This window comes from Mixophyes fleayi, chromosome 5, assembly GCF_038048845.1.
Source record: "Mixophyes fleayi isolate aMixFle1 chromosome 5, aMixFle1.hap1, whole genome shotgun sequence".
Lineage (NCBI taxonomy): Eukaryota > Metazoa > Chordata > Amphibia > Anura > Limnodynastidae > Mixophyes > Mixophyes fleayi.
The window spans coordinates 174993648-175017099 of record NC_134406.1 but is presented as its reverse complement, the minus strand read 5'-3'; the positions used below and the strand labels follow the sequence as shown (position 1 = coordinate 175017099).

The 23452-nt window shown below is 39.2% G+C and overlaps 1 protein-coding gene across 2 annotated transcripts in view; it reads right to left on the bottom strand.

Annotated features, from left to right (window-relative positions):
* The window catches only part of LOC142158786 (N-acetyllactosaminide beta-1,6-N-acetylglucosaminyl-transferase-like), a 69947-nt gene extending 47918 nt beyond the window's left edge, over positions 1-22029 (bottom strand). For both annotated transcript variants that reach the window (XM_075213056.1, XM_075213057.1), the window contains exon 1: positions 20927-22029. In XM_075213056.1, coding sequence (XP_075069157.1) covers positions 20927-21905 — 979 coding nt within the window. In that variant the 5' untranslated portion in view covers positions 21906-22029. The remainder of the gene's footprint in view (positions 1-20926) is intronic.
* Between the last annotated feature and the right edge of the window lie 1423 nt (positions 22030-23452).

Below are 23452 nucleotides of genomic sequence, written 5' to 3'. Positions count from 1 at the left end.
ACTAAACAGTTTTATTTCTGAATATACTATCAGACCAGGTGTTTACTGCACGTCTTTCCAGTAATCAACACTTTATTTATGGTTCATGCAATTATGTTTCTTTTATCAAGGTTTTTAAATCTAAGTTTATCTGTTTATATTAATTTTTAAGAATAAGTAATTTATGTTTTTTTGTGAATGGGAATTCAACTATTGTTACTTAATCCTTTTTACTAGCGCAGTCACTATACACTTTATCCTATTTGACATTGCATGTGGTATTGAAGGGAAAGCATACCGTTTTGTAGATGACACCATAGCCATTTATTTATATAGCGCCACCAATTCAGCAACGCTGTACAGAGAATATTTTGTCGCTAACATCAAACCCTACCCCACTGAAGCTTGAAGTCTAAATTCCTTAACACACACACAGACTAGGGTCAGTTTGTTAGCAGCCAATTAACCTACCATTATGTTTTTGGAGTGTAATTCCATAGGATAGGATTAAGATCATGTATAATAATTGTTTTGGATTATACAAATGGTACAATATTGACCAAATTGACCGTCCAATGCTGTGACTGTGGTGAAGAAACCTCTTATAAGATATTACTCTGTTAACAATAGTATCTTTTATACTATATATATTTCATAATAGATATTTCACAAAAATATGCAACAGGGTAGACACACTAGGAGGGGTAAAACAAATGATTGATGATTTAAGTAGACTAGAGAAATAGTCAAGAGTGTGGCAACTACAGTTTAATGCCAAAAACACAAAATCATGCACTTGGGTCTCAAAAACCCAAAGGCTAAATATAGTATTAAAGGTACTATAATGGAAACTGCTGAGGAGGAAAGGGATCTGGTAGTCACTATTTCAGGTGACTTAAAGACAGGTAAGCTGTTATGCACGTTTTGTCGCTATCCAATAACGATTGTCGAATCTCGATTTGTGTTTCCAACGCACAAATATTTATTCTCAAAAAGTAGCAGAATAAATCGCAGGTGCTCTGGATCCAGTGAATAGTCATTCAGGTCTGAAGTCTGTGGTCAAAGATGTATAGTTTGGAGCACAGAAGGGAATGGGGGAACATGATAGAAACTTTCCAATATATCAAGGGTTTTCACAAGGTGTGGGAGGGAAACATTTAACTTCAAAGAAAAATAAATATTGGACGTCAAGGACATGCACTGAAACTGGAGGGAAGTAGGTTCAGAGGAAATTTGAGGAAATATGATACAGAAAGTGGAATAGCATCCCAACAGAGGTGGTAGAGGCTAATACAGTAGAGCAATTTAAACATGCTTGGGATAGACAATAGGATATTGTAACTCTCCGGACCCGCACATAGTACCTGTCTTGTTACCTGCATTCCATTCACCTGAAAACTGCCATGTCCCAGCATCAGACATTCTTCAGTTCATTCATTCAGCTATATTCAGATCTGTTCAGGTGCAAGCCTATTGCACTTCAGGACCTCCTCCCTCTTTTTCATTGGCTAAGCACTTACGGAGCACTATTTAAACCTCCTGGATTCACCTGTCTGATGCCTGTTCTTCAAGCTCACTTCCTGCAGCCTGTGGTTCTGGTTCCTGTTCTCCTCGTGGTTTGCCTGTGTTCCAGTCTGCTCTCAGTTCGTGGCCTGCGCTGAACCATCGCTGTTCCAGTACCTCTATTACCATCTCCAGTGAACTTCATCTTGACAGCTCCGGTTCTCTCATCGCTACCACTCAGAGCCGCTCTTACAACTCGTGACTTCTCAGCTGCTATCACGAGTTACCTCCGCTACTCCAGCCTGCTCTCAGTTCGTGGCCTGTGCTGAACCATCGCTGTTCCAATACCTCTATTACCATCTCCAGTGTACTTCATTGTGACAGCTCCGGTTCTCTCATCGCTACCACTCAGCGCCGCTATTACACCTGTGACTCCTCAGCTGCTATCACGAGTTACCTCCGCTACTCCAGCCTGCTCTCAGTCTCTGGCCGTGTTGAACTATCGCTGCTTCAGTACCTCTATTACCATCTGCATTGTACTTCATCGTGACAGCTTCAGTTCTCTCATCGCTACCACTCAGAGCCGCTACTATGCCTGTGACTCATCAGCTGTTACAACGGGTTACCTCCGTTACTCCAGTTTGCTCTCAGTCTCTGGCCGTGTTGAACTATCGCTGCTCCAGTACCTCTAGTACCATCTCCAGTGTACTTCATCGTGACAGCTTCAGTTCTCTCATCGCTACCACACAGAGCCGCTACTATACCTGTGACTTATCAGCTGTTACCATGAGCTACCTCCACTACTCCAGTTTGCTCTCAGCCTGCGGCCGTGTTGAACTATCGCTGTTCCAGTACCGCTATTACCATCTCCAGTGTACTCTATTGTGATAGCTCCAATTCTCTCATCACTATCGTTCAGAGCAAGCTATTACATCTGGGACTCATCAGCTGTTACTACGAGTTACCTCAACCACTCCAGTCAGCCTTCAGCCACTGGGTGTGTTGAACTATTGCTGCTCCAGTACTTCCATTACCATCTCCAGAGTACTTCATAGTGACAGCCTCTGTTCTCTCGTTGTTATACCACAGAGCACCTATTCTCCTAGTGACTCATTGGCTGCTGATCATCAGCCTATATTTTTGTTGTGTCTGTATCTATACCACTTGTCTGTGGACTCCATTGTCTCCATCCACTTCACCTGGCTCCTCCACATCGTTCTGCTGTACACTCACTCACAGGACCGCGACCTGCAGGTTTGATGCAGCTAAGATCATACCTCCTTGCTGGGGGTTCCTGGTGAAAATCACCTGCCTGTTAGACTTCGCGCCCGTGGGTGGGCTTAGCCATGTTCAGCAGAGCCTAGGGATCAATTTCCTGTAAGCCAACCGTGACAGATATCCTTACAAAGAACTAAGGATCAAATAGGGTTTGAGTTTACCATATGTTAAAAAATGAGCAGACTAGATGGGCCAAGTGATTCTTATCTGCAGTCTATTCTATGTTTCAAGGAGGGACAACTGATGAACCGGTGACAGGGTCATGGGCGCCCAAGGCTGACTGTTGCACGTGAGGAGTGCAGGCTAGCCTGCCTGGTCAAATCCCACCGAAGAGCTACTGTAGCACAAATTAAAAGAACAATCAGGCGCTAAAGATCAATATGAATAATAAAAATAGAGTGCCACCAGACCTTATTGCAGCTGTATAGGGAAAGTGCTAAACAGGTATTGTGGAAAGTGGCCAAAATAAGGTGGACTAATATACTCTAAAAATCAGAATAGGAATAAATTGCAGTATATGATAAAAATAAACCAATATTCATTGCATATAAATCAGATATGGACCATTGGAAACAATATATATACGTTCAAGGTGCAAATAGTTAATAACGTAATGAAATCACCAATGTGTTAAAAATATAGTATTCAACATTAATAATCACAAATGGAAAAGTACACTCAGCTCATAAATTCATTCTCAATCACAGAGTTCTATAACTGCTGAGCATAGGTACAAATAATGCAATAATTATAGGATATGTTATTTGGAACCCAACTCGGTTGTTCCCAGAAACATGTAGCATAAGAACAACTATCTATTATAGATTCTTATAAGAATCCAGACCCTCAGAAAATATAATTACAACAGGAGTCCATTATTTTCGGGAGAAATGTCCCAAACAATATACGAACTCTCATAAAGGAAAGAATTACAATCCCACGGCTTTCAAAGTAATAAACTGCAAGGAGGCACAAAGTCTTAGGAGATAATTATTGAAGAGAACTCACAATTTCCACATTCTTCTGTATCTCTCGGCTCTCCAACATGCGTTGGTCATGTGAGAATATGTGGACCCCTCTATAGCTGCCGAGCAGAAACACAAGCCAACAGGAAATTTTCCTGAACTTTGAATTTCTTCTTGTACAATAGTTGATAATGGGTTGAATTATAGGGGGGTCTCACAGATCCAATAGGTGTTAGATCACCGTTACTGACGCGTTTCGTCTGCTCCAGATGGACTTTCTCAAAGCACTAAATTTATATCTCATTGTCCAACTTTATAAGTGGTAAGATTCTAGTAATTAACCAATCGTATCTAGAGTATGTAAACAGACTTAATAATGCCGCGTTTCTGTTAAAAAACACACTGGTTTGTTAAAATTAAACCATTCAAATTAACCATAAATAAGCAAGCATTGATAGTAATTAGTTTATTAAGAAGTAAATATGCGCTAATTTATGAAAATACTTTCGGTTACACAAAATTCATATATATTATTAATATTGATAAAAACAAAACACAATCATATATATATTTAACATCTATAAATATAATTAGCATCCCACTTCACACCTAAACCACTAATACAAGATAAAATGGTTTGAAGACCAACACTTAGAGGTTGAATCTAATCAAAATATGCACTATTTTCCTATTAAGAAAGGTGCTCTAAATACAGATATATAATAAGGCACCCTGATATTGAGAGTATAGATGTAACTAAATATGCCACAGGAACTACTAAAATTGACAATCATCAGAGTAGGACTTCACAACAGATAAAGTTCTCATCTAGTCCAAATAGACGTCTCTAAATACTTTTTTTATTTTTATTATTATTTGATGAATTCACTTCATCGCTAATTCAAACAACCCAAATAACAACGGAGGTTAAATTATTATTATGGTGTTATAGATATTTGCAGTTCTTATATAGAACGAACATATAGAGAAACATTAACATTTTCTAAACAGGAGAATTCTCATATCGCAAAATTCTCCGGTTTACAAAATGTTAAATAATGTTTCTAATCTTTGTGTGAACGATATCTTAATACTATGCTTTCCTCATATGGGTCAGCAAGGGAACCTCTCAGGTAATGCTAATACTGGGACGGCCCACCAATTTATTTTTACCCACAAACAGCACTCCCTCCTGGGTATCAAGTGTCATGACTAGGGGAGTTCCTCTAATACCTTCGGGTCTATTTTAATGTTAAGTAATTTCTCTCAATAAATTCTGGCTTTAAACCACTTATGGTAAAATCTGTTATAGACTTATTTGAGGACTAGGTTAGTTTACTGCTGCACTGAGATTTCTACGATATAGAGGGTCTGAAAGCCTTATTTACTAAAACTACATTATATACCATTTGTGGGAATTAAGGACTAAAGTACTCAAGATTATATATTATAATGTGTTTATACATCTAAATCAAAAGCTACAAAGTAAAGGGCAACATTAAGTGTTATTAATTAATAATCAAAATAAGTAAAAAGTAGAAAAAATACATCATGTCTTCAAGTCTTTACCTGTCCCAAACAAATGAATCTAAACTGTTAAAATGTGACAGACAGGTTTAACCAATTTATACATACAACAGAAAAATAAATATTTTTATTTAATTCAATTCTTCATCACTATCATCATCATCACCATATATTTATATAGCGCCACTAATTCCGCAGCGCTGTACACAGAACTCATTCACATCAGTCCCTGCCCCATTGGAGCTTACAGTCTAAATTCCCTAACATACACACACCGACAGAGAGAGAGAGATAGAGAGACTACGGTCAATTTTAATAGCAGCCAATTAACCTACTAGTATGTTTTTGGAGTGTGGGAAGACACCGGAGCACCCGGAGGAAACCCACGCAAACACAGGGAGAACATACAAACTCCACACAGATAAGGCCATGGTCAGGAATTGAACTCATGACCCCAGCGCTGTGAGGCAGAAGTGCTAACCACTAAGCCACTGTGAGGTAAATCTTTCTTAAATACTATGCTTTAGGCTTGTACAGCAGTTACCCATAAAGGATGAGATCCATATAATTTAAAAATTATAGACCGATTTCCATGCTAAACAGCAATATTAAACTATCCTAAAATCTTTACTAATCAGTGAAAACCAGGTATTGCATCATGACCAACACTAGACGAGCAATTGACCTGATACATATTATAAACAAACCTAGAACCTCAGGCATCATTCTATCAATTGACGGTGATAAGGCTTTTGAAAGAATATGCTGGAAATGTATGCAAATTTGGCACCTCTGGAGATATTTTAACCAGCTTAAAACCATTTTACACCTCTCCCACAGCTACAATATTAATTTAAGGTTCTCTCTCAAACGTAGTAAACACCCGTAATTGACAGTGATGCCCATTATTTCACCTAGTTTTTATCTTGGTGGTAGAACACCATGCAACCATTATTAGAGGCTCATATAAGTGGTATGTGTAATCGTGAGCATTCTGTTAGTGACAGTGTACCCATAAAGAAGGGTCCTTTCAGCAGTTCTGCTGATGTGTGCCTTAACAGCCCGAGTGTAGCCGGTGATACACCAATTGAGGATGCCACTTTGGATTTAGAAGAGGATGAGGGGGAGATTTGTGTAGGTGACGAGGGCACTAATGATGATGTTGATAATTATGATGCAGACAGATACCAAATTGCCTTTCTCAATTTCTATTTATATTCTAGACTCTATAATGGCTGAATAGTTTTCTATTTTACTCCTAGTGGAGAGGGGATCAGATGCAGACAGATACCAAACTGCCTTTGTCCCTTTCTTTTTATATTCTAATTCTACAGTCTATGCAGGCTGCTTTTTTTCTATTCAACTACAAGTGGAGGGCGGGGGGGGGTCATAGACAGCCACCAAACTACCTTGGTCCATTTATTTTTTATATTGTTCAGTCTATGCAGGCTGCTTTTTTTCTATTCAACTACAAGTGGAGGGCGGGGGAGGGGGTTCATAGACAGCCACCAAACTACCTTGGTCCCATTCGTTTTATACATCTAAATCAAAAGCTACAAAGTAAAGGGCAACATTAAGTGTTATTAATTAATAATCAAAATAAGTAAAAAGTAGAAAAAATACATCATGTCTTCAAGTCTTTACCTGTCCCAAACAAATGAATCTAATCATTTCAATCAGTTATAGTCACAGTGTGACGGTGGGCAAGAGTTGTGATGTTTTGTAGTGACTGCCATGTAGCTAATTTCTGTCAGGTTTTTGGAGAGAAAATGCTAAGACAAGGGATGCTGAGCAGAGTGTTGGTGCAAGTAGGAGGTAGCTGGGCTTAGAATAAAGTACACAGAATTGAGCATTCTGTCAATGAATCTAATTCATTTCATTCAGTCTATGCAGGCTGCTTTTTTTCTATTCAACTACAACTGGAGGGGGGGTGGGCCTATAGAGACTGAAACCAAACTGCCTTTGTCCATTTCAATTCATATTGTACAGTCTATAACGGCTGAATTTTTTAGTATTTTCTACAAGTGGAGGGGGCCTAGAGAGACAGAAACCAAACTGCCTTTGTCCATTTCTTTATATATTTAACTATAAGTGTAGGGTGTAATATACACCCAAAGACGATGGCTGCATTGCCAATAGACTAAGATGGAGAGAAAGACAATCAGGTTTGTGTGCAGAATTAAGGACGGCCTACCAGGGATTAAACTGTTTTCTTCCTAATTTATTAGCTTTAGAATTACCTTACTTATACAAGAAACAGGTGAAGCACTAAATTAGGTTATTTTATGCCCAAAAACATTGATTTTTAAAAAAAATTGCAAAACAAAACCAAACAAAACCAAAACCAAAACCAAAACACGCAAGGGCGGTTTGGCAAAACCAAAACCAAAACACGACGGTAATCCAGATCCAAAACCAAGACCAAAACACGGCTCAGTGAGCATCTCTAGTTAGCATACAGATACACCTGTGCAGAGACAAAGAGTAGAAAAGATACAGCATGTCTTCAAGTCTTTACATGTCCCAAAAGAATGAATCTGAACTGTTAAAATATGTGAGAGACATTTATAACTGATTTATACCTACAACAGAAACATGTTTTTATATGTGGGAGATAGGAGTGCCCAGTAAGTACCTATTATTGTGAAATGAACAAATGTTTACTTATGGTTTTATTTTTTTTGTCTTTCGTTTTTATTTTTGTTTCCATTATGACTCTAAAACATTGTTTACTTATCCACCCAAAAAAAACCAACAAAAAAATCAGACTCCTTAAAAGATTGAGTAACAAGAACTCTTTGTGGATAAACACAAAGCTGCAGAACATTTTACAGAAAGAACAAAAGGAGTGGTTATTATATAATATGGAAGTCGTTTTCTTTTATGTAAATGATACAATGATTTTCCCTAACAAAGTTCATCTATGTCGTAGTCCATAGCACCAGTTAGCAATTAACTAATTGTAGTTCAAATTGGACAATGAGACCAAGGGCCAAGTTTAGAGTTAAGAACAAATCTAGCCAAGAGGTAAATTCACAACCGGTTAAACCTTGATGCAAAGCGAAGGGTGCAAATTCAATTTGGGATTTTCATGCTGACAAAATACTGCTTTTACATATAGCACACAAATACTGGGCAGCTGTACCTTTACCCTGTTATTTAGACTTACATGCCCACTCCAAGATCAAAATCTGCACATCTTAGATGTGCTCCCACTCCAGTACAAAATGGTTTTACCAAGTATAGCTTCCAAAATTACACTTTCTAGGTGGATGTACTCCTAAGTCTAAAAGGGGCCCCAAGTGTCTGAGGTTACTGGCATATCTACTCTGTTAGAACTTAATGCAAATGTCTAGTTGTTTTCTCCAGGCTTTTGCAGTTGTATTTTTCGTTAGTAATTATTCTCCAGTCTTGGCAATCTGTGCTTGTTATAATTGGTGTGAAACAAGAGATCTTATTGTTTTCTTAAAATGAACAGAAAAGTGCATTTGTTATAGACACAAAGTAAAAAAATAAAAAATTATATAACTGCCTGAATAAATTTGTTATGAAGTCATATTAAAGTTTTGTCCTTTAATACACAGTTTTTTCATCTGGAACATTTATGCCTGTAAATATGCCTCTTTTTCAACTAAGCCCTGGTCCCTTTTGTTCACCTGAAGCCTACTTTACACTTTTAGGACCTCATTTAGAGCCTGATGCAAAGTCCGTCTTAGAAGTGTAGGAGTGGGAGTGTGCCGCAGCTTGGTAGGGTATTACGAGTGGCAAGCAACCCCAGTTGTGTCCCACTCGTAATACCCTACTGAGCTGCGAGCAGTTTCTGCAACTAGCTAACTGCTTGAGCCACCTAATTCCTGCTGCACAGTTTTAGCCCTTTTTTGACGTGTTGCGTCTGCGCCTCACTCCGTCTAGGATTTACTTACAGGGTAATGCTTTCACAATTCCGCGTTCCGCCCTTTTTCTCGTAGTGAGCCGCAAGCTGTCGCAAGTGTAAATTGCGTCCAAGATGCAGGCGGATATGTTGCTTGCTGCACATGCGTGATAGTGTTTTTTTGTTCGATGCGCCTAAAACGGACTTTGCGTCCGACTCTAAATGAGGTCCTTAAAGTATTTAATTTGCAAACTACTAAGATAAGTCCACTGTTGTGGCCATCAATGCAAATTTAGTATTCTATTAAGGTTTATATGATACATAGACAAAGCACATAGGGCCTGATTCATTAACAAAAGCAAAGCAAAAAAATTAAATAACTTTGAACCTTGGCAAAACCAAGTTGTTTTGGAGGGGGAGGTAAATTTAAAATGTGAGGATAGATTTCTAATTGGGTTAGAGCATGTCCTAGATCAACTTTAAATTTCAGTGTACACATAAGCTATCAAGTATATTTGTGCTACATGAAAAAACAGACAGTATATATCTTATGTGCAAAAAAATAAACTAATTTGCATTGTAACATGGTTTTGCCCAGGATAAAAATGACTAATTTCTTTGCCTTACTTTCCTTAATGAATCAGGCTCATAATCTTTAGGGGCCGATTCAATTAGACACATCAAGCAGGATTTCAGCATGTTTTAGCACGCAAAGTTCCACTTATTCACTGCTGCCATGAATTGTATAAGGCTTGGCAAGCAGGAAGATGGACACTAAACCAGGATTTTGCATTCAACTGTGAGCAGCGCTGATTAACCTGCTGTTTAAACCAAAGCCACAAGCAGGTCCTTTTAGTCGTGGCTGCCAGTGCATGTTCGATCATGTAGTTTTACATTAGCCAATAAATAAATAAAAATGAAATAAATGTTAATTAAATAAAATGTTCCCAAGACCTATGTTCACCACTTTAATATAAAAATCTTCTCTCTTCTAATTCATCTTTATAACATGATTGACACTTGTCCATTGGATTACAGAAAAAGAAGAAAACAAGATTTTATTTTATGATAAAGTGGTAAACAATGTTTTGGGAGTATTTTATTAACGGAAACTGTTACAAAAGGTTTGTTTAAATTATTTTGGTATAATAGACAGTGGTATTAGGAACCTCTGTCCATTAAACTAAGACCACTGGGCGGCAAGGTTGCAAATGCAGGGGTCCCAATCTGTTTCACTGCCCTGGCCCCCTATAGCCCAGAGAGGCCTAAAAGATCCCCAGTACTTTGCGGTGCAGGTCTGGTAGTCAGTGGGAGGGACAACATGCTGTTTTCCAGCCCTGCTCTGACCAGACTAGTGCTGGTTCCCTCTAGAATAGAGGGTCTCCCCACTGCAGGTTTCCCTGTTAATAGTACGACTGGCCCTGCAGGTCTAGACTGGACTGGTGGTGGTTTCTACATCAGCAAAGAGGAAACCATGCTAGTTGTCCTCCAGTGAGAACACATCCAGCACATATCAACTGCGAGTATACTGTATGTGAACCGTATATCAAAAGCATTTATATGCATTATCACAACTGGTTTGCACTTGCTTTTTTTGACACAAAAGCAAGCTAGTGGTTATCCAGCCTAGAGACTATCACTGAAAAAAATTGTTTCATCAATAAAAAAAAATAATTCAGTGATCTCCTCTATTAACGTCACCCAGGGCCGAACTGGCCATCTGGCACTTCTGGCATTTGCCAGAAGGGCTGATGGCTGTGTGGACCGGTCCGGGTCCCAGCGCTCCCGGGATCCGGCGGTTCAAGTTTCACGCAGCTGCGCGGTGGAACGCCATGACGTGTAACGTCACGACAGCTGTGTGGGCTGGCCCAGCTCCCGAGCTTCACGTTTTCCGCGGCCGCGCAATGTGACGTTGTGGCGTCATGCGCAGTCGCGTAGGATTCACAAAACGCAGTTTAGCTGTAGAGGGCGCACAGTGGATTCCAGGAGGCTGCTGAGGTAAGTGTATTGGTGTATTTACTTTTTATTTGCATTACTATAGGGAAAATGGTGGGGGTCAGTGACAGTTACTGCAGGGGGGTAATGAAAATACCTACAGGGTTAATGAAATGTCTTGGGGGGGTAATAGAGCAGCTTTGGGGGGCATGATATATTTTTTGTGTGGCGGTTCATTGGTTGCTCTCTGGTCTCAGATATCACTAGAATATTAAATACCAGTGAGATAGGGCTGGTAGAGGTTAATATTTTAATAACCGCAAATGTTCAGATGTTACTTATATATGCCTGTACAATGGGGTAGTTATTGTCTGGCAATAATGGAGTGTTTTTTTTTAATTAAAGAGCCTAATCATTCAGAGTTTGTTAACATTTTGCTATATAATAAAATGTTTTCATTTTTAATACAGGACTCCAAATTTCCAAAAGACAGCAAGAAGACAACAAAGCAGCAAGAGAGAATAGCAAGAACAGGTAAGAGACAACGGTCCAGTCAATTTAAATTTGAATGCTAGAGAATATTTCCCAATATTTATACTTAGGAGTATTCCTATACATGGGGGGGTGGGGGGGTAGGGAAGCGCTGTCGGTGTATTTGCCTACGGTGACCGGAACCCGTAATCAGGCCCTGGGTTTACTGTAGTCATTTTATGTTGTTGCACGCAGTCAGAACAGTACGCTTTTGTAATTCAAGCAAACTGATTATACAACAAGGGAATTGATCAGGGTGGGCAGAAGACAAAGCGTGATACACAAGTTTGTGCTGATGCTTCATGTTGGACTGCACCAGCAACGCCACTTCAGCATGCAACAATATCGAGCATGGAGCTCACAGCAGGTGGGCCTGTGTGTTTTAAATGCCAGAGCTGATTTTTAGTCCCAGTCTGGCCCTGACGTCACCCCAAGATGACATTAAAGAACAGATATTATGGGTGATACCTAGCCCTTCAGAGCAATAGGTGTTCATAGCGAAAAGTTTCTTCAGCATTAAAGGGTTTTTTTTTGTAAGAATTAAATGCATTTTTATTATGTTTTGGGAAACAAAATATACATTATCTATGGATTACAGTGAGATTAAAGAACTTTTGTGCTTGAATCCCACTGTCCCTGAATTGTGGAGAGCAAATCCAAGCAATAATATTTATTTTCATGCAAAAAGAATTGTATAGGACTTTTGTGCTCATCCTATATGTTCTATGGGGACATAACATAAATGTAAAAAGTTATTTTTTTATCTCAATAGTACAAAAAGGTGAAGATTCAAATGGCTTGAAGCTAAAAATGTTTTTGTATTTTTCTGTGTGAAGTATTATCATGTGTGAATACTGGGAACTGAATTGACTTCTTACTGATTTTGACTTGCAATTTTCCATTATGATTAATTTTTAGAAACTAGTTATACATAGAATGATCAGAAATGTTATCTAAAGCAAAAAGTCATGGATATAAATATGAACAACAATGTATAATTAGTGATAAAAGTACCACTGAATGGTAAGAACAATGTGACTGGATCATTTATAAATAACTTATTTGTGGCTGGATCATGTAGAAATAATTTATTGTAGAAATGTATTTCAATCAGAGGTGCAGGCACCAATGTATAATTTGAAATGCACTTATCGTGTTACATTGGGATGTGCTTTCTATGGAAGTGTCATTGTTTGAGTTTGTAACTTTGCTAGAGGAAGTCTGTTTGCTGATAGCAGGAAATGCTAAGTAAGACTGCATGTGATGTGACAAACACCTGTTTAGCCTGTATACCCAGCAGGGGTCCGCTGCCTGGCTGTCTGGCGTGGCTGCATTTCAGATAACGAAAGCATCAAGTTTCAGCACATAACAAAGTAGTGTAAATATTGTTAGCTTTGCATGGCATGTAAATCCATGTTTGGGAAACATATATCGTATCCTGATACTAAAAATAACTCAACCTCGGGGGGCTAGCTTACCCTGTAAGGCTGTATCCAAGTTGTATAAAAAGAGAGACCTTGTACAGTGAAATGTATCATCATTCTTGTTCCATCTGACCTGATCACTGGTACCTTCAATCAGTGTGACTGCAAATAAACATCACTTACTTCAAAGACCTACTTGAAAACGTCTTCCATGCTAAAAATCCTGTGACCTACAGATTAGACTCAAAATCTAATCCGTTTCCGTCTGTCTGAGGTTTGGACCCAGTTTCCCAGCACCACTGTTCTGCCCGCTACCCAGCAGCTCTGGCCAGTGTGATAGGCCAGGGGGGATCCATCAACAGCAACCCTGATCCATAGTAAGCGGTCATGGGTACCAGCCCAGGTGTACCAGCGAGGGGATACCCTAGCAGTGACAGTTACCCAGAAGAAACCCGGTACTGGATGCCGGTAAGGAGTCCAGTGGTGGCAGCATTTTTAAGCCTCACCTACTGCAGTTAGAGGGTGCATTTGGAATAACGAAAGGGAACAGTGACAAAGTAAGCCCAGTCGGTTCCCAGCAGCAACAGACAGGGTGGCATAAGTAGGGCCTTTTTACTGACTGGGCACGATGGGCAGGTGCCCGGGGGCCCAGGGGGAAAGGGGGCCCAAGGCAAGTCTGCTGTAAAAAATAATCCTGTAAAAAAACACTTACCTTTTGCAGTCACCTGACAGTTCAGATCAGGTGGTCAGGTGGCGATCCGGCTCCCTCCCTGGTCCCTTCTTCCGTGCTGTGCTCGCAGTGAATGTGCCCGACATTCACTGTGAGCACAGCATGGAGGAGCGCAGAACAGAGAGACACAGTGAGGGAAAAAAGAAGAGAAGGGGATCAGACTTAAGGTTAGTTAAGGGGGCCCTTCTATATAATATGTGTATGTAAAAAAAAAAAAGTTTATATATATATATATATATATATATATATATATATACATTGTAGATATGGAGAATGGGGGTCCGCACTCCCTCAAATGGGTATATAGAGAAGGCTGCCTGGGGGGACAAAGAAATCAAGGGATAGTCCCACCCCTTGTGGATAGTAAAAATTAAAAAGAGGTGTCCCCTTTGGCGCACAGTTAGAAGTGACTATAATATGTGTGTAAAAACAAAAAGTGACTTTACTGATATATATATATATATATATATATATATATATATATATATATATATATTTGAGAATTTCAGAAATAAAGTCTTGTATGGATTGCACTAGCATTCACATTTAAGGTATATGCAACAAAATCATTCAGGGTACTTGGATTACATCCAAATTTGTCATGTGAATGAAAAGTTGCATCACTGTGACTAGCACTGAAAACATGCTAATCACAATAACAAACATTCCTTATTGCAAGTGTATTGTGAGTGGTAGGATTTTAGTGTCTAAAGGGCGCACCTGCATTCTTGTCCTGTATTTGGATTACATATCAAGTTCTATAACAAAATAGAAATGTGCTAGTCATTCGCATTTAACACATGGAGTTTATTTAATGTGTAATGATCATAGAACAGGAAAATACTTTTATGGCTCCTGGACCCAGCAAAAAATACCTTAGCTGTCACTGACAGAAAGGTTTCAGGTTCACAGGCACTAGTGGCAGCGGGTAAGTGCAATTTCCTAGCACCACTACTATATGATGACAGATCTCGTCCGTCTTATATTCAAAGTGGGAAGATGTGAATATAATTGTGTTTTCTAGGATTATTTTCCAATGCTCTTCTGAAATGACTTTACTTCCCATGCACTTAAAATCATCTGTATTCAAGGGCTGAATACTAAGGACTTCATTTAGAATCGGACGCAATGTGCATCTAAGACTTACATGAAAGAGTAGGAGTGGGAGTGGGCCGCAGCTTGGTAGTGGGACGCAACTGGGGTTGCATGCCACTCATTATGCCCTACCAAGCTGCGACCAGTTCTCACAGCTAGCTAACTACTTGCGCCACCTAATTCCTGCCGCACTCTTTCAGTCTTGTTTGACATGTGCTCCACCTGCGTTTTGATCAGACTAGGGTAGTTTTTGGGGGTAGACGCCCATAGTATCTGAATTATTCATGGGCACGCCTACATAATTCTGTGTTCCACCCATTCCTTCCTACTGAGATGCAAGCTGTCGCAGTACACTGCGCCTGAAAAGCAGAGAGAACTGCAGGGAACTGTTGCTTACTGCGCATGTCCCATCAGTGGAAATATGCAGGATGTGCCTGAAATGGACTTTGCGTACGACTCTAAATGAGGCCCTAAAGGAATAAAAGTTAGAAATAAATTCAAGTGTACTTGTTACATTTGCAGTTATAATTTCTAAAGATGCAGAGTTATTATTGCAACCTAACAAAGAAGAAGAGTTCTCTTATAGTGAGGGCACTCAATAATTCACCAATAATTGTTACTTGCTCTTTAATAAAATCTCAATTCTTTATTTCTTATTTATTAAAATCATGTTACAACTGCCATACACATGAATCTACAACCTGGGAAATATTAAAATACAGTAGAAGTCACAGTAGATAGAACAAAAGTGTTTAAAATGTTGTAATTAAACAACAGCAGGGTTGTGGTTGTTTATGGTTATTTAAATGTCTAGTTGTCCATTCTATGTATTACTTATTGTAAAATCATGTTATATTGTACGAATATCTCTTAAACCAGAATGTTCCTCTATTCAGATCGTAATATACCCAGAATGTCTCTATGTATATTATGTAGCTACATTGAGATTCAAATATTATGAATTTATATATTCTGTTGTGACTGTTTCTGTCATCTATAGTTTATTTCAATAACATTGTTATACCTCAATATATAACAGCTTTTCTTTCGACATTATAAAAGTAATTAAATTATTATATGTCTCTCCAAAAGTATTGCGGTTCTGTCTTAGTTATTAAAGCAGTTGAGTTCATCACAAACTTCCAATGACTGCTTTTTCTCAATCTGTCACACATAGATCTGCCTTTAATTAGAATTCTTGTCAGTTAAACAGGTTATGTGTTATCACATTTGGCAGAAAGACTGAGGAGAATTCTTTTTCCCGTCACTGGGATTTAAATGAAGTTAGTGTCCGATCTCTTAATATGTGTTCAAAAATTGTACTTTCAAGGCTATAATCTACGTTATTCAGCCCATATCTAGAGGGCTTTTATTCTGGTAGTCTACACCGAAAATGTCACAATCTGATCTCTCCCCCACAGTGCCGTTTATTCAAGGGATTCCTCAGTAATTAGTTGTTATACCAGATGAGTTACACTTTATCCAATAACAGCTCTTTATTGATCTGTCACACATATATTTACCTTTAATCAGGATTATCGTTAGCTAAACAGGTTGGTCCGGATTCATTAAGGAAACAAAAGCAAAAAAACATGAGTAATTTTTGAACCTTGACAAAACCATGTTGCTTTGGAGGTGTAGGCAAATTTAAAATGTGATGGCAGATTTATAATTGGGATAAAGCATGTTCTAGATCAACTTTAAATTTCTGTGTACAAATAAAGCTATCAAGTATTAGTGTGCTACATGAAAAAAACAGCCAGTACTTATGTTATGCGCAAAATAATAAACTAATTTGCACTCCTTGCATTGTAACATGCTTTTGTCCAGGAGAAAACTTACTACATTTTTTGACATACTTTCCTTAATTATTCAGGCCTGTTATGTGTTATCACATTTGACAAATAGACTGAGGAGAATTCTTAGGCCAGGTGCACACTACAGTGTTATCAGCAGATTATTGAGCCAATCAGAAGATAAACAACTGATTGGCCCAATATCACAGTAGTGTGTACCCTGCAGAGATTGATAATTATCGTTCCAAAGCACATAATATCATTGAACGAGATTAAAAATCTTGTTCAACGATGGAACAACATCATTCCAATTCCGCAGTGTGTATGCACTCAGCAGAATTGGAACAGCAATTAAGCTATAACAGACGTACACTTCCTCATTCATGCAGTCATTCTTTCATTAAATTAAACTTGGTTTTATTCTCTGCATGCCCTACAGTGATATTGTGTTTGTTATTAGTCTCTTATTTCTGTGCTGGTACAGGCATTTTTATAGTCTAGGATCTGTTAGCCCCTTTATATATAATGTTATTTACAACCCCATAATAACACATTTACACATGTAGTGTGTACCCAGCTCTTATTTTGTAAACTCATTACCCGCTATTCAAATGGCCTGGACTACCAGTTACACAGTTATGTAGATCACCACTCTGTGAATGAACAATACAGGGATTCAACAAGGTGTGGATACGGTTACAATGACATGGATCTCAGCAGGGTCGTAATTAGGGCTGTGGATAGGGGCGACCGCCCAGGGCGCAACGCTGAAGGGGGGCGCAGTTTATGAATATTTTAGTTTCATTTGGTTAAAATTAAGGGCTAGGAGGAGGCATTTTTCTTTCTCGCCCCAGGCGCTAAAATTCTAAGTTACGGCTCTGGATATCAGCGTTGAACGATTAGCTACCAACCAACATGCTGATCAGGACTTTCTTTTCCCTGATGTTGGCAAAATCGCTTTGACTATGGTATCGTTAGAATTTTCCTGTAGCGTCTACACAGCCTTATTCCCTTGACTGGGAGTTAAATGTAGTCAGTGTCAGATCTCTTAAGGGGGCCTATTTATCAAAGCTCTCCCCCCTGTAATATAGAGGTAAATCCCCGAAAACTGTTGTTTTCGGGGATTAACCGCTAAATTACTATGTATTATTCTAGCATCGATATCTGCTGCTTTGCATTTCTCATCGTTTTACTGAGCACTCCCCATAACAGTGTATGGGAAGTGCTCAGTAACGCTATGTACCAACGAACGAAAGTAAGTTTTCAATCATGTTAATGTACGTCATCTGAAGCTGGCGCCATCTGAAGCTGGCGTACATTACCATGATTGAAAACTTTCACTGAAAACAGCGCATGTCTGGAGGGATCACATGATCCCTCCATGTCACATGCCTCAGGTTTTTCGGTCAGGGATCTCTGTGCACTGCCCGAGTTTAACGGTCGGCGCATGCGCACAGGGATTGAAAGAGGGTTGAGCAGCTTCGCACAGGGAGGAAACGAGAAGACTCCAGTGAAAGGTATGTGATACTCTTCACAGGAGCAGCCTTTTTTAGGAACGGCTGTTCCTGGGTTGATTTTTTGATACATATGAGAAACTTTTCAATCCACATCTATGCAATGAGGATTGAAAAGTTTCTACTGAAAAAAACAAAGGGTCATAAATAGACCCCAATATGTGTACAATACATTGTACTTTCAGGGCTATAATCTACATTATTCAGCCCATATCTAAAGGGGTGTTATTCTGACAGTCTGCACTGAAAATCTCAGTATCTGATCTCTCCCACATTCAAGGGATTCATCAGTTTTGTTCTCACAACCTCCTCAGGCTGTTTATGTTATCATTAACTTGCACCTACATTGTCATGTCATTCCTGTTCTGTTAACCCCAATCTCTACAGACTGTTTATGTTAATTAGCATTTAGATCAGAATACTATCACTGTAGATAGTGAGAAGTCTTGACTTCTTATTAATCATCTTGCATGTTAATATAGAGATCCATATGTATAAAGTTTCCACTGTTGCAGCTTAACTAATATACATTGCTATATCTAACGGGTTTCTCAGGGGCTATAAATGTCATTATAGGTTAGTTTCACCTCTTCTCAAATGTAGTTTCTGTATTTGAGTCAAGATTTCTCTTTGGGGCTGCAGGTCTTGGGAAGGTCCACCAGGGCTGACTCTGGAGACCCCTGCACTACTCCCTAATAAGGTCTGGTGATGACACACACATACACTAAAAAAGGGGTAAAGTCACTTGACACACTTATTACATACTTGCCAACTCTCCCAGAATGTCCGTGAGACTCCTGAAATTCGGGTAGGTCTCCCGGACTCCCGGGAGAGCAGGCAAGTATCCTGCATACTGAAACTTACTAGTCAAAATGACGCGATTCGCAGTGAATCACGTCATTTTGGCCCTGCCCCCCGCAACAAAATGACGTTTTGTCGCGGGGTGGGACCAAAATTATGCGATTGACCACGCCCCGTCCCCTCTTGCCCTCCAACCTCGTCCCCTGCCCGGGATGTCCCGGAATTCACCTTTCAAAGGTTGGCAAGTATGACTTATTATACTGAAACACCCATGATCTGTTAAATTAAGGGTAAGGGTAAAAGGTCATATCTCTGACAGAAATGAAGTGTGTTGAAATCAATGCATCCATGAAATACAAATGGCATGTATTAAACAGTGGTACAATCTTAGTGCAAAAGATTAACTGAGCAATAGTCCAGTGAAAATTGCATTCAATCAAGGCCTTCAATAAAGGCAATCAATGATAACATTAAATAACAGTAAAATTATCATTAACAACATTGATAAAGTGGCTGGGTCAAAAATGACAATACTCTCAGTAGCACCTTTAGCAGTAACAGCAATAATTATATATGTATGGTGTCACATACAAGAGACAATGATAAAATGGAAATTTAGAACTAGAAGAATGTAGCTAATTCCCTCTCTGACAGGTATATTTTTATTATGATTATTTATTATTGGGCAGTACTGTGTTTAAATCGCTAGCACTTCTGCCTTAAAGCACTGGGGTCATACGTTCAATTCCTGACCATGGCCTTATCTGTGAGGAGTTTGAATGTTCTCCCTGTGTTTGTGTGGATTTCCTCCGGGTGCTCTGGTTTCCTCCCACACTCCAAAAACATATTGGTAGGTTAATTGGCTGGTAACAAATTGACCCTAGTCTGTCTATGTGTGTCAGGGAATTTAGACTGTAAGCCCCAATGGGGCAGGGACTGATATGAGTAAGTTTTCTGTACAGCGCTGCGGAATTAGTGGAGCTATATCAATAAATGATGATGATGATTATTATTATTTTTATAGAGCCAGCATATTCTGTAGTACTTTATACTATGCGTCATTAACATAGACAGATAGAGAGGTAAGAGGGCCCCTTTGCTCGCAAGCTTACAATCTATAGGACAATAGGAATTTGATCCATAAATTGTAATCTTACGAGCAGGGTTCTCTTACCTTTCTGTCTGTATGTATTACCTAGTATTGTTCTATTAATGTTTGTTCCCAATTGTAAAGCGCTACAGAATTTGCTGGCGCTATATAAATAAATGATGATGATGATACATGAGGTTAACAGCTATATACTGCATATTGGTCCAGCCAGATTGTAAAGGGAGAAAGTGCTTAGTGGACTATATGATCCAGTCACACAACAATGTTGGACAGGAGGTCAGGGGTCAGAGGTTTGATTGGGTACACAAAGGACACAAGTCTTGTGTGAACTGTATAGAGGGTGGTAATAGAGTACTCCAAGAAGGTTAAAGGGTTGGTTGAAGAATTTGATAAGCTAGCCTGAACAGGTGGATTTTCAGAGTACTTTTGAAGGTTTAAAGACTAGTGGAAAGTCTTGTTCTGCGAAAGAAGGAAATTCCACAAAGTGGGTGCAGCCCACAAAAAGTCCTGTGACAGTTCACAGACCTCTAGCTCAGATGGCCTCAGTACTGATGGATAATCCTCTGTATGATGCAGTCACCTATGTTCGAGACAGAATTTGCTCGTCACACTCCAGTGACTCCTTCCCTGTGACTTAACTCCTAGGATCTGGACTCCCTATACAGGTGAGCTCCCGGGGTTACACTTATAACCATATTTAATATATTATTACTATTATTATTATTATTATTATTATTATTATTATTATTATTAAAAATAAGCCTGATTCATTAAGGAAAGATAAGCAAAAAAATGAGTAAGTTTTCTTATTATTTAAACTAAATAATTGCATTAAGATATGAAAATGTAAGTTGCAATGCACATACCTGCTATTCTGTTCAGTGTCACCCAGTAATGTTCATCTGGGCTGTAAGTATCCTTAGACCATCTCAGTAGATCCACAGCTCTCTTATCTTTCAGAACAAATGCAGTAAATTCCCTTGTCAGTGCAATGTATGCAGACCCGAAGTAGATGGTGATATTATCAGGAGGAGGGGGCTTTAAGATGTTGGTCCTTAACACATGAGAATTAACTATATCCTCACGATATACATATTTAGTCCGGGGTATGGTGTGAGCTAAAGACAGCACCCCGGGGGTGATATTTTTCCCTTTAAAGCTTTTCAAATGCTGTATAATCTCCTTGTTTGTCTTTAAAGGAAAATCCTGCCCACACGTATTGATCACATATTTCCATTGTACCTCTGATTCCAGCAGATCTCTCATGCAGTGCAGATCAGCCTGGAGTCTGGATATTCCAGCGTACACCACAGGTTCCATTTTTGAGGCGAGAAAAGCATTAGGAAAACAATTGACTAAATCAGCTACTGCCTGCAAAAAAGCGCCACTCGCCTTCTCATCCACATGAATACAGTATATATTCTGAGGCATGTAGATAGCCCTAAACAATCTCTCAAATGTGTCAAATTCCTTATGCACTACAATAATGTAAGCTAGAGGAAAATCTGCTTCTTCCTCTGAGAGAGGAGCCGTGATGTAGTGGTTTTGTCGGAGGTATCCGTCCTCGCATTTCATTCTCTTAAAAGGTGCTAGGGAATTTACCCAAATAAAAGAATTTTTCTTTTTGACCAAAGTGTCACAGGCAATGTCTAGCAGAGATGCATCATGGGAAAACTGGTATCTGTGTAAATTACGTTGTCCTTTCAAATGACTGAAATTACAAAGGAACAAAAGCGCAGCTCCCAGTGTAGTCACAAAGATGAAAAAAGATACATAAAAAGTCATTTTCCCCAAGGATCCATATATAAAGAGAAATAGCTTATTGTAGTTGTGCAAAAACCTCATATTCTTTTATCGGTGTATTCCAGGTGTCCTCATTTCATTCCTCACGGCATGGGAAGGATGTTTATCATCCAGTTTTATTGTGTCCGTTTCCTCTGAAAGCTCTGCTTTAACATTGTCCAGAGTTCTGGGATAGGCTACTTACATATGAATGCAGCACTTCTGTGATTCGTGCACACAATATCAATGACTGCCAGGCTCCATCCTTCTTTACTTTTGCAATAAGATCAGATTACACTGTGTTTACTGTACCTTCAGTGATTAGCAAACATTTTAAAAGTAACTGCTCCTCCACTCCAATACTGGTATTCTAGTTATGTAAGTCAATGTTTTATAAATTACATATTACAATTTGTTATATATTTAGGGAGTTTCCATTTTATTTTGTTTAAAAAATAACAACAGTAATCAAGCCATCAGGGTAGGATTTAGCATGCATAGTAAAGCATGATTAAACAACTAACATATGTGTAAATACATTTATTCATAGGAGTCACTGACAACCATATTTGTACATTGATACATCCAGAACAAAAGGGTTGTAATGAAGTGACGGCTATGGTGTGGGTTCATGTCTTCTAAATACACCAGTTGTTTAAACACAATTAACATGAACTGGACCCTAGTAGTGTGTATTACAATGTCAAATAAATAATTGTGCACCAGACCATCTCAAAGAAAAATGAAACAGTTTTAATTTTCCAACGCCTTCTCTTCCTGCAGATATCATAATGGTTACAATGGACATAGATTCAAACGCCAAACTCCTTCAACACAGATCATAATGGTTACAAGTCCAGCTTCCACCTGCACATTTCTTGCTGAGTTCATTTTATATATTTACACAGCTGCAAACCCAGTGTTGCTGGGTGCTGTATTTCGACTTACCTCTCTCAATAACAGCTATCAGCACTACTTCAGAGGTTAACCTTCACATTCCTGGAATGATAAACTTATATCAAACTATCCAAGGATTCTGCTTGCCACGGTGCATCTTATATAGGGATATTCTTACTGAAGCCGCACTGCTGCATTTCACACTGCCACTTGCAAATGTCATTCCAATATCAAGGGACTTTTCACTGCTAGGAGCTCTCTGCAGTGACCCCGCCCCCTCACAGTATGGGGGCCTTTACGACGGAGCTCTACACAGGGTCTGATTTCACATCACGTGAATTCCAGCCAATCAAATACTCCATCCAAGAGTCTGTCCCATGCATCTCTTCCGGGCAAATGTTTCCAAAGGCTTTCCTCTCTGAGGGGCCTATTTAAGGCGCATCGGCAAATATGATAGTTAGTTTTCAATCCTCCTCGCATTGCTAAGGATTGAACTAACTTTCATATTTATTAAAAAACCTTCACACGAACAGCAGTTCCGAAAAACTGCTGTTCCTGTGAAGTGCAACACTCACCTGTCACTTGCCTCTTCTCTTCTCCTCCCATGCGATGCTGACTGCGATGATGTTTCCTTCTTGTAATCTCTGTGCGCATGTGCCGACCGAAAACCTTTGGCATGCGCACAGAGATCCTGGACTGCAAGATGGCGAGTC